Source organism: Lepidochelys kempii, chromosome 9 (genome assembly GCF_965140285.1).
Source record: "Lepidochelys kempii isolate rLepKem1 chromosome 9, rLepKem1.hap1, whole genome shotgun sequence".
Lineage (NCBI taxonomy): Eukaryota > Metazoa > Chordata > Testudines > Cheloniidae > Lepidochelys > Lepidochelys kempii.
The window spans coordinates 18,524,029-18,536,477 of record NC_136388.1 but is presented as its reverse complement, the minus strand read 5'-3'; the positions used below and the strand labels follow the sequence as shown (position 1 = coordinate 18,536,477).

Below are 12,449 nucleotides of genomic sequence, written 5' to 3'. Positions count from 1 at the left end.
TAATGGGAAGATTCCCAAATGACTGCAGTGAGCACTGAAGCTGTTCTTGTACAAGTAGCACAACCTTACCCCTTAACTAACCTAATTTATGTAATACAACATAACACCAAACAATTATTTCCAATACTGTAGTCCAGAACTGAATCTTCCTCTAGCTCAGTAGGATAGTATATGCTCTGTGCAGAAAAACAAATACCTTTGAAATGTTACTTATAAAATATTCCATTTCTCATCTTAATACAATATTTAAAACTGTCTTATTAATTCAGTTGCATTACACCAAAATAGTGAATGACTGACTATAACCCACAAAAACCTCTTCTAAATCTTGTATTTTATGAGACTATCTGCAAATCCAATGAAATTTTTGTACCTTAACAACATTTTCTCTATTTTGTGACCACACTTGAGGTTGAATGCCCAATGGTCCTGCCAGTCCAGATTGCCAATGATAGCCACTTGATCGTCTAGGAAAAAAACAGTACCCTAAACTTAATTACTAAGCATATTTCTCCTGTAAATTGGGGTGGATGAATCATTTTCCCAATATGCAGATTTGTAGTTAATAGCAACAAATAGGATACCAGAAAAATGAGGAAAAAATCATCTCTGTAGAAGCACTGATTCCTGAAACATAACTCCCCTTTAATTTTGATTGCTTTCATGTCAAGATTGAAAACCTGAAAGACTGACAAAGTAACTCTTGTTGGATAATTTACCAAACTAAGTATTTTTTTTTTACTGTCATATATAAACCTGCACATTACATTAGTTCCCTGGATGTTTACAAGTAGTTTGCTTTAATGACATGCCCCCAGAAGTAGATATCATTCCACTGTGAAAACTATCTACCCAGACAGTTGCTTTGACAATATCCATCAGCTTTTAAAATCCCTTCATTGTCTCCCATGCCAATTTCCACAGCAGATTTATGCTTGTTGTTACCTTCAAGGTCCTGCACAATTTAGTACTATTTGCCTTGTCATTTAGCTCTCTTTCACCTCAACCAACACACACAACTCAGTGCTTCTTTACTATCCATCTCCTTGCCTTCTTTCATGCAGCTCCTAAGCCTGGAAGTTTCCTCCTGGATCTAGTCTACTATGATTCTATACTCTCTTCTCTCAAAACATGCTTCTTCCACAAGATCCATAAATCCTAGCCCTCAGCTCATAGAGAGAGAGAGATGGAGTAAGAAAAAGTGCAAGAGAGATTAGAATTTTAAAAATTGTGGAACTAACGTGTGTGCCTAATGTCAATTCTCAGTCGTCTACTTCTCTTGCTTTCTCCCCATCCCTTCTGTCCTCTACCTGCTCTCTCTTTAAGTAGGAATAAATGTAAATAAGATCCTGTGTCTTTGTTTTTGCCTCAAAAGCGTTTAGTACACGATCAGTGCTACATAAATTGAAAAATTAAGAACAGTAGCAGCACCTCTACGATAGCCTATCTTGAACTGATTAGTTTTGAGGAGCAGCCAAGCTGGTGGTCTCAGTCTCAACATTTTGTCAACGCATAAAGGCGACTAGAACCCAGCTTTAATTGCTCTGAGAAAAAGGAATTTAGAAATGAATTACTATGATCCAATGCAATTAATGGCACTTAGTGCTCAAATAGCATTTTATACCTTTTAAAGTACTGTACAAACATTAATGAATTTATCCTTATAACACCTCTGTGACGCACGAAAATAAGTATTATCCACATTTTACAGATAGGGAAGCAGACACAGAGGTTACAGTTATTTGGTAATGTCACACAGTGAGTCACTAGCAGAGCCAAGATTTGTCTACGGCTCGGCTCGTTTCACCAGACAATGGTCCCTTCCTAAATGGGTTCTTTCCATCATATATAAAACTATTACAATGTTCCAGTCCTTTTGTGATGTTATGTACATGCATTTAACTCACTGAAACAGTGACAAAGTGAAATACACTAGGAGATACAGGGTACTGATTGGCTGATTTAACTCCAACGTTACAATTTCACTGGGGAAAAAAAAGAATGTCGGAGGGGGAAGGAAACTGGCTGGCAGTTCTAATATCATATTCCACTGGGGAGGAGAAATAGAAATGATTGTGACATCAGAAGTAAATCAACCAATCTCACAGGAGAAACTGTAAAAAAAAAAAAAAAAAAATACCCACCAAGCAAAAAACATGCTTATCACAGGACAGCACGAGGCTGTGGAGAGGAAAAGAAAAGAAAAGAGGAGATAAAAGACAGAATAGGGTAAACAAATAAAAAAAGCAGGGAAAGGAAACAGCTCAGAGGGAATAGTGCAGAACACTACCAAAAATGCTAGTCTTTAGATGGGTTATCCACAAGTGATTTTTCAAAAGAACACGCATCTCATTGGGATTCCTTGATTTCACAGTTAAAAATTCCAAAGAAATTTCACCTACTCCCTCCTCTCTTCTTTTTCTCTGCTCATATTAGATTGTAGTTGCTGTAGTTTTTTCTCCATCTCCTGGTTTTCTAGTTCTAACTGTACTTTCTCCAACTTCAGCTCTCGTACATTTCTAGAGAAATTAAATTGAAACATTCAAATGTGTATTAGCAAGAAAATTATAAAGACGTTGATCAGAACATGAAGGAGAATGAAAACAGATATCTGAATACATTTTAAGCAGTTTTAACAACTTTTAATATTGAAGTATGTAACCCGTATCCCCCATAGCAAGCCTAAAACTCCAGCTCTGACAACTACACCATTTGTCAGACAGGGCTATTTTCAGGGCTAAAACAGCTGTGCATGCCCAGGAATGCTTAACCACAAAAGAGGAGTTTGCTGGAACTAGTAAGCTCCCTCCCTCCCCTGAACTTGTGGATGAGTGACCAGGAGAGATGGAGATCTACTCCACTCCACTCTCCTCAGCCCCTGTGTGACCTGAGTGGATTCAGGCATGTAGGAGGAAAAAGAAAGGGGGATAGGCATGCCCTTCCTCCAACCTAGGGCTATTTTCAGGGCTAAAACTACTTAACCAGCAAAGCCTTCCTAGTATGGACACAGTATAGTAATTAAACTGTGTCCATACCAGCACTTATACTGGTATAGCCGGGTCAGTAAAACAAGCAAAACAAAACATATCCCTAACCAACATAGCTATTCTGGTAAAAGTTTCAAGCCTAGACAAGTCCCTTAAAGCACAAAGAATTTTGAAGACCAGGGAGTAGATTTTGCGCTGCATTCTGAAGTGGACAGAAAAATGGACCCTGGAGATTTCTGAGGCTTGGAACATGTTCAGTCGGGGGATAAGCCACTATATTTTGAACAGAATGAACTTTGGAAGATATCAGTGGGGCAGGGGGAAAATGAATGGTCACCATCAAGAAAGTGAGGATAGGATAGATTTAGGACTTGCCTACTTTGAAAAGTTATAATGGTAATGTTATGTGGGTTAGGGGTGTGATTTTTTTTTTTTTTTTTACCGACATAGCTATGCTGATATAAGACCCTATGCGGTATAACTGCATCCATACTTGGAAGATTTTGCTGGTTAACTATGCTGGAAAACCCTCTATAGGGTACACAAGGCCTTAATAAAGACAGTATATATTAGATAATCTGCATAGCAATAATTCCCATGAATAAATTCAGTAAGAAGGTTAAAAAAAACCTAAGGAGGAGGAGGCAGATAAGAATAAGAGCCTGGAAAAACAGTAGTAGAGAGACATATCTATGATTCTTACTTTTGTGCAAACATAACCTCATACTTAATGTTGCATATAAAGTTATTAAAAATGTAAAGTCAACATTTCTATCATAGTCAGAAGAAATGCACTTACTTCACTTTTAATTTTACGGAAGTTCCAGTCTTTGAACCTGGCAGTATTACAAAGTCATTGATGTTCATGATTCCCAGTGCGAACTCTTCTCAAAAAAATCAGAATGATTTGTGAAATTCTTTGTGGTTAGTAACCTGTTCAAATTGAACAACCGGATTGCAATTAATATGTTAGAGCATTGTAATAGTTTTTACAATTTTTAATGTACAGGAAAAAGAGTTGGAAAGCAGAAATGCATTATATAATATGGCAATAAAATGCTAAAGAAAATATAAATTAAACTAAAATAACTTTTAGAGCATTTATATGAAACTCTGGGCCACATTCCATTCTCAGTTACACCCATGCAAATCCACTGAATACAATGTGGTTGCATGGATTAACCAAGGTTGAACTTGGTTCAGTATTTAATAAAACATGGCTTTCTTGAAGACTACCTATAGAACAGATGGACAAAATAAGGTCCAAATACCAGTGCTAAAATGAGCACTAACAGGAGGCAAAGTCAGAATAAAATCACAGTAAAGTATTAGGGAAGCTGAAAGCTATCATATATCAAGCACAAATCCATACAAAATGGTAACTATATGGTTTTTTTTCGGGTTTCTGCTATACTCTCCAGAATCAAAGATCTTGACTATACTTTCAATTTTTTATTTTTATTCTTTTAATCTCAGTTATGACATGCTCATGTGATCCAGTTTCAACTTTGTAAAGACAAAACCATAGCATGGGCATGTCTATATGTGTAATGACACTAATCATGTTTATTTCATTGCATTTTGGGAAAAGTCTCACAATCAGAAGTACGAGCAACCTGAGAGACAATGCACTCTGGCATGGCCTACTACCAAGATTTCTGGAATGGCTGAAGATCATGTTGTGCAGACATGGTTTAGAGAGTTCCAACTACATAGTAGAATGACATTGTTACAGCCTAATCAGAGGAATACAGCCATAAGCCAGCCTAGGATGCTGGCAAGGATGACTCATGATTAGCAGTCACAGTTTCTTAATGCACACTAAACACAAACCATCTTTAGAGCCAATCATGTTGCTAACTGGTTAAAAACTTGGTTAAAAGTCCTAGTACAGAAGGACTGAAAATGGTGACCATTTTAATGCTGAAAGAAGTGTCAGAAACATGCACCAAGTGCATTTAATCTAATGTGACTGGATGCCCTTGGCAAGACTTGATGCTCCATTCATCTCAATGGATGTTCAATAATAAAAAAAAAGAATCTGCTTTCAGAGGACGTGTGTTCTAGCAGCAGTGAGGCAGTTAAACAAGCTGGCACAGCTATTCTACTTTTGATTCAGACTCTGATGATTTATGAAAAATTAAAAACCCATACGACAAAGAACTGAGGCCAGTTTAGTGGCCTCAAGTAGTATTTTTTAAAACTATATTTCTAAGGCATTGTTTAGATTTAATGCCTGTAACACCGTTGTGACAGATATGGCAGTTGTCTACAATATTCCTGAAGAAAACCTATTGAACTATTATCTGCTGATTACCTGTTCCTGTAGTCTCAAAATCAAAGGTCTAAGATGTATAAAGAAAAAACTAACCTATTGATGGATATTCTAGTTCTGAATCTGAGACAGCTTTGAATTTGTAACCACTGAGAAAACCTAGCTGTGGATCTCGAAGGCTGACACTACCAGAGGTTGGAGTTGGGATGACTTCTGGTAAGCTTTTTAGCTTGCACAAAGGTTCTTTTATTTTTTTTGTTTAATCTTTTCTCTGTAACGCTTTCATATTAAGAATAAATGTGCTTGTTTAGCAGGGCCGCCCAGAGGATTCAGGGGGCCTAGGATCTTCGGCAGCAGGGGTCCTTCCACTCCAGGTCACTTCGCCAAAGACATGGAGTGGAAGGACCCTCCACAGCTGAATTGCTGCCGAAGACCCAGAGCGGATGAAGCAACGGCGGGTCCTTCACTCCAGGTGTGTTCGGCAGCACTGAAGGACCCCCGCCGCCAAAGTGCCACCGAAAACTCTCCTGGGGGGCCCTGAAAACTCTCCTGGGGGGCCCTCTGGGGCCTGGAGCAAATTGCTCCCACTTGCCCCTCCCCCCCACCCCCGGGCAGCCCTGTTGTTTAGGAAAAGTTGTATGGTAACTTATAACTGTTGCCAATTACACTGTTTATAGCCTCTGGAGAGCAAGCAAAGCGCAGACCTGGGCCTGTTCAGGCAGTCTGGCTTGCTGGGAATATTACAGTGTAGGCAAGGAACTTTGCAGCCTGGAAAAAAATCATTCAGGAGGGAGAGAGATGTGGGTCTCGACCCAAGAGATACGATGGCTGAGGACCCAGGAGCCTACAGTGGGTGCCTTCGAGGCTTTTACCATTTTCTTTGAAGAAAACCTGTAATAAATTATTATGCATTCTGTCTGTGCATAGGTCATGATATCACAGTACAACAATGGAAGGCAAAGTAAATTCTTAGTCATTCAAAGTAAATGTTTACAAAAATACATAATCTGAAGCACTTTATGTAAAAGTAGAATTTTCAAAACAATTCTCTTTACCTTTAGCAAGTCACCTTAGGACGAAACACTAATGACCTGTTGCTGTTAGATGTATTTTTGAAGCACCAGGTTGTTCATAAAGATAATCAGAGACAAAACACTTGACTTATTTTGGAAAAAAAACCACATGATTTCACTTTACAATTATTTACTATACAACTGGCAGTAGCAAACACCCCACTAACAGTTAAATAAAGATTTCACTGCTACACTGTTTTAGTTACATATCAATGGTATAAATGTGACATTTTACATTAACTGCACAACACTTCAGTTAATATGGACCCTACGCTGAAATCAGATCCATATGAGTGGACTTTTACAACCACGTAGTACTCCACTGACTTCAACGGGACTCCGCCTGAATGTAAAAGTATATTCATTTGGATCCAATTGCAGGTTCAGAGCCATAGGTCGCAAAATCTTAGGATATGTTTTAGATATTTAAAAGCTAATTCAAAAAAATTGCAAGCAGCTATGCAAAGATTTCTGAGTTTTACTTATACAAATCCTGCGTGTCTGTGTATAGCTTTATCAAATGAAAAGAGGTACTTGAGTGGCAAGCAAAAATTTCAAATCATTTCTTTCATGTTGTGACTTACAGTTGAAAATTATAAATCTTTAGTGCATGCTGCTATAAAGAAGCATGTAGGAGCAGGAGTTTGCACAGCTGCGTACTAGTTTCCTTCTTGCACTGAAGTTTAATCTTGTAGTCTTCATTTTAGTAAAATGCCCAATGAAATCCCCTCTCCTTTTGTCAGCCAGGATCCACCAGTCATGCTTGCTCTCCCTCTTTCACAGCAGTCTTTTTTTAACTTTAAAGGAAAATTTTATTTCCAAATATCCTTTTACTGCTAATTGGAATCCTAGCAAAAAGAAACTCAGAAAAATATCTCCTTCCTATATTTCATTCTCACCCTACCTCCCCCACTCACTTTTGGGCATTTACATCTTGCTACCTAGTCTCTTTCTCTGATTACTGCATGTTCCTAAAGCCTTTTTGCCGTGCTGCCTCCTCACCCCATGTTGTTTCCATTTCCCCATTTTCTTTCTTCCATGGGTCTTCCAGGATCTTCCCTATTTTATCTCCCTTTCACTTTCCCCTAACTTTAAAGGACATAGTTGACACCAATCTTCCCTCTTGCCAAGGAAAGATGGATTGGCTTCCTTCAAAGTTTGTCAATGTTTCTTTCAAAAGTTTACACATGAATATTAACTTAATACAGCTTTGAAACGTTACTATACAAAAGAAAAATGCTGCTTTTAACCATTTTAATTTAAACAAACACAAAAACAGTTTCCTTACTTTGTCAAATCTTTTTTTAAGACTTTCCCTTTTTCTGAGTAGTTTACATTTAACACAATACAGTACTGTATAGTATTTGCTTCTTCTCCCCCCCACCATCTCTGCTGTCTGACTACATACTTTCAGCTCCAAATGAGATGTGTGGTTGACTGGTTAGTTTGTAACTCTGGTGTTCTTATGTCTGAGGTTCTACTATATTTCTAACATTAAAACACTTTCAGGCACCTACACTTGTGCTGAAGACTTCCCAAGAGAGGGCCCTTGAACTTCCTCTGCCTATTTCTTAGGCATTCAAAACCTCAAGCAAATTAAACTCTTGCCTTTAGCAATTTCATTAAAACTAACTCTTCTCCCAGCTAAGTAAGGTTCACAGGTTTGGTTGCTCCTCGGATTAGCTCTGGAGAGACAGGAGGGAGAATTTCAATGAACTTGTACAGAGATGCAACATAACCTGAATCATGAGTTAGACTTATTAAAAGTCTCATGTTTCTCTGTCCATAATGCACACAGCACTATAGGTGATTTACAGAGCAAAAAGGAAAAATAGCAGGGTGAGCAGATGTCCCGATTTTATAGGGACAGTCCCGATTTGGGGGTCTTTTTCTTCTATAGGTCCTATTACCCCCTCCCCCCTGATTTTTCACACTTGCTGTCTGGTCACCCTAAAAAATACAACAAACAGCATGCAGCTGTACCTCCATAAAGGGTGCGTTTCCATATACATGTGTAGGACTGTCTCTAGGGTACACCTCCCCAATCCCTAGGGACTCTAATGCCCCCCCCCGGACCTTGCCCCCTCCCCCGCGCGCGCACTCGCACACCCCTCACCCAGGGGGCTGCTGGAAACCAAGCATCCATTCCCCCCCTCCCCCACAACCTGCTCCCGTGCTCCCACACAGGGACCGGCTGGAGTCCACTGCCTACCCCATCTCCGCTCCCCTCCCGGGGCCTGTGCCAAGGCTCCCACCACTCACCCCTACTGCCCCTCCCCCGGTCTGCTCCAATGCTCCCCCCGCCCCCAGAGGTCCGCTGGGGTCCGCTGACTGGCCACCTCCATGCCCCGCCCAGGGGCCCCGCCCGCGCACGCGGGAGCCAGGCACCTGCTTCGCCACGGCCTAGGCTCCGGCCGCCGCTGCCTCCCTGTCCCCGAGCTGAAGGGGCGGCTCGCCCAGGCTCCCCTCACCCACACCTGCTGGCGCGGCTCCAGCGCCGTGCGCATAGCGACCGGTGTACGCGGTTCCCACGACAACTGCGACGCGGAATGTACCACTGAGACTGCCGGGAGGGTAATGCGGGGTTAGGGGAAAGTCCATTCTGGGCGGCAGGAGGGGGGGAGGTAGAGGCGAATCCCCATGTTACACTATGGGGAAGGGAGGGGGAGTGCTCGTTTCGTGACCCTGCTGAGCAAGGGATGCTCCCCTGGTGCCCAATGGTCCAGGCCATGGCTTGCTAGTGACTTTACCTAGAGGAGTTTTTAGTTCTCAGGCAGGGCTTGCAAATAAGCACCGAGCAGCCCCTCGTAGCCCAGGGACCAAATACACCAGGCCCCTGAGCCCCACTCTGGCCTGCTTAGGCCCACACCAGCTGGGTAACACGCTATTGCCCCCAGCTGAACATGCAGCCCCCAGTTAATGCAGTGCTTATCATGCATGCGGCCAATACATCCATCAGTGCGGCTACCCCCACACAAATCACATCAAGGGATTCCCCGACCCTGTACTGTCAGCTCCAGGTGTTCAAAAACCGGGATGCAGGCTACCAAATATCATGATATGACTTTTAAGTCTCAGATTTCTAAAAAATAATACATTTTGGGTTCTTTGTACGGGCCTGCTGATTACTGAATTTAGGGTGCACTAGCTTCATGTTCCCAAGCATTTCTCTCCAAACATGAGGACTTAAAACTTACATTCCACACCTGCCCAAACACACCCCTCCCCCCTTCCCCCCCCCCCCCCCCCGGAAAGCTGAGATTCTCATGTAGTACTTTGATTCTAGCAGCTGGGAGTTTAAGAAAAAGCATTGTGAGACTTGCAATGAAATCATGAGATTTGGTAAAGCTATCGCTGTTGCCCTCAAATCAGTTGGTCTTACTCCCACCACATTATCGTAATGCTGCACCGTCTTCCCCCCATCCAAGAATTCAGTTTGTACCGGCCCCATACATAGAGCTCTCTGTGGGAGGCTTAGGTGTCCTCCTTCCAGAACTAGAGCAGGAGGCTAAGAAGCTATGAGGCATCTTGCAACCAGAACCTATCTGCTACCATAGCCACTTGTATGGTTGGCTCCCCTCACCCCGATGTTACTACACCAAGCACAGGGTTCCTCATATGTGTGGGTGCCTGTGCCACCAATCAGTGGGATGTTTGTACCCTTCTGCACTACATAGAGTTGAGGGGACCTCCAGATCATTTCATCTGACTTCATCTATCACAGGCCACCAACACCACCACCTAGCACTTGCACGCTGAACCAAGCACCCAAGGTGAGACCAAAGTATTACAGCCCACAAAAGACTAGACTTTTATGTGCCACAAGCAGATAATTGGAGGGATAATGTACACCAGTGCTCAAGGCTTCCATAATGGCAGGGAAATGATTAAGTGAAATATACTCAGATAATCCTGACAAGTGACCCACATCCACACACTGGAGATGAAGACAAAATAAATGAATAAACCCACAAGGTCACTGCTAATGTGACCTGGGAAAAAATTCCTTCCCAATCCCACCCCACCCAATGTCACAGCAGATTGGTTTTATGAAGGGATCCCCCTCCACTTCCACAGCTGCAGAGCTATTTGGCCCATGGCATTCTACTCCAAGCAGCAGTGGTAGTTGACCCCCCACTGCAAACCTACCAATGGTGAAGGCAGTACTGGATTTATCTTTCTCCAGGCTTTGTAACTGATACGGTGCTGTGTTCTGCTTGGTTCACACTGAGAATATTTTCAAGTGCTATTTTATTTTAATATGAAAGTTTTAATTCTTCAGCAGTTGATGGACTTAGCTGGGTGAATTCCTACAGTCAAGGGAATGGATTTAGGCCCTGGAAAAGGGTATGTATTGAGCTATGCTGCTCACCAGGGTGATTAAGAAATTCTCTAGCCTGGGTCAGGAAGTAGATTGGCAGTTTCCAGTTGTGTCTTTGATGGCCCTATTAACAATTACATTTAGAGTGTTGATGACCCTGATGGGAACTGAGAGGCATTCTGTACTCTAGTTCACGATGGCTTCTGGGATATGCTTGCATCAGTTGTGTGCTTCAGTTAGGCCAAGGAAGGTCCTCCTTGGCTGACAAATCCTATGTTCAATAATTGTGTTTCTTCTATCTGAGTCAAGGTTAGCTTAGCCCACCTCCCACTTTCCCTCACTTCCGTACGGAGCCTGGTTGCATCCATGGCAGCATGATGAATCCAGTAGCTGATGTAGCCCCCAATCTGTATTGGAAAATACTGGAAATACCCTCCTTCCAACCACCCTTCCTCCCCATCCATGTTTTCTACTCTATCTGTTCTCTCACCCCCCTTGAACCCAGTCCTAACACCAGGACTCATTGCAAAGGCTTGTGTCTCTCTTTGCAAAGGTTTGTGTCTCTCTTTCACCCATGCTCCTTAGGTCTTTTTTTTTTAAAAAAAAAACTGTTTAGGAGAAGCATCTTTGGGTGCACTGTGTCTTGAGAAGCCAATAAATAACTGATGGCTGAGTGGCTTAATCTGCACCTGCATGCCCCTTGCAACGCTTAACTCCAAACCTACCTGGCTGAGGACATAGAAGCATCTAAGTGCTTTTCAAAGTCTCAAATGAGCTGTCAGCCCCTTAACTGCTCGCAGCACCATGCTTTTGGAGTGATCAGCCCTCACAGAGCTCGGGAAACTTGATCATGATAAGCAAGCTTTTCTGGAAATTCCCTGATGCGGTGAGCCCCATTTGGGATGTGCAGCAAGCCACTTGTGCCTTCATAAACTTTTAAAAATTCCAGCAATGGAATTTATATGCCTGCCAGTGAATAATGACCCCCAAACCATTTCCTCAAATGATGGCTAAAATGCATGGCAACACACTCATTTTTAAATCAGTCGTATTTCCCAGTTTATTTGCTTCAAGCCTAGCTCTGCCAATTTTGCTACCAGACCATGATTTATAATTGATGTTCCTTTAGGGAAAAGCCAATCTTTGCAGAAAATGCCTTTCCTGGCATTTCAGGAAAAAGTGCTTCATTTATGATCCAAGCCAAGTGTTAATAAGTGCAAACTACTGTCTGTTTGAGATTTATGCACTGTGAGCTGTACTTCATTTGGAAAATTTGCATTTGTCCCTTATGCATTCAAGCTGGGAGGCACAAAACAAGTTACACAGTTTTTCTTGACTTCTTAATATGTCTGGCAGTATTTTTTCCTTCATCAACTTGGTTACAGTACAATTTTAAAGATTTTGTACCAACAGGCAATTTTGTGATGAGAGTCTGTGGAAACTCATGTGCTTACTTAATCTTAAGAAGGGACCCTATTCTGCATAATGTGTGAAGCTAAAACTATTAAGTATACTCTTCTCTCAAACTCATATTGGATTGTTTTGTGTTTCACAATAAGTGTGGGTGAAAAAGCACAATAGATCATTACTTTTAACTTATTTTACACTGAAAAATGTTTCCAAGGGTGATAGAAACACACTGACTACACCTAAGAAATGAGTGCTCTATTACTTGTATAAGAAGATGAGCAATGTGTATTTCTGGTATCAAAAAACATTTGTTTTAGAGATGCTGTGCCCAAAACAAACATCTTTTTTAAAAAAAAGTGTAAATACATACATAGTGAAATATT

At 41.6% G+C, this 12,449-nt stretch overlaps 1 protein-coding gene across 5 annotated transcripts in view; it reads right to left on the bottom strand.

Annotated features, from left to right (window-relative positions):
* The window catches only part of ZBBX (zinc finger B-box domain containing), a 48,471-nt gene extending 39,603 nt beyond the window's left edge, over positions 1-8,868 (bottom strand). For 3 of the 5 annotated variants that reach the window (XM_078854370.1, XM_073359480.2, XM_078854371.1), the window contains exons 1-5: positions 8,724-8,868; positions 6,318-6,359; positions 3,787-3,920; positions 2,403-2,519; positions 374-467 (exon numbers count right to left, since the gene is read on the bottom strand). In XM_078854370.1, coding sequence (XP_078710496.1) covers positions 374-467; positions 2,403-2,519; positions 3,787-3,854 — 279 coding nt within the window. In that variant the 5' untranslated portion in view covers positions 3,855-3,920; positions 6,318-6,359; positions 8,724-8,868. Of the gene's footprint in view, positions 1-373; positions 468-2,402; positions 2,520-3,786; positions 3,921-6,317; positions 6,360-8,597; positions 8,637-8,723 lie in introns of those variants that run through there. The other 2 variants (XM_078854368.1, XM_078854369.1) reach the window with 2 other exon arrangements.
* Between the last annotated feature and the right edge of the window lie 3,581 nt (positions 8,869-12,449).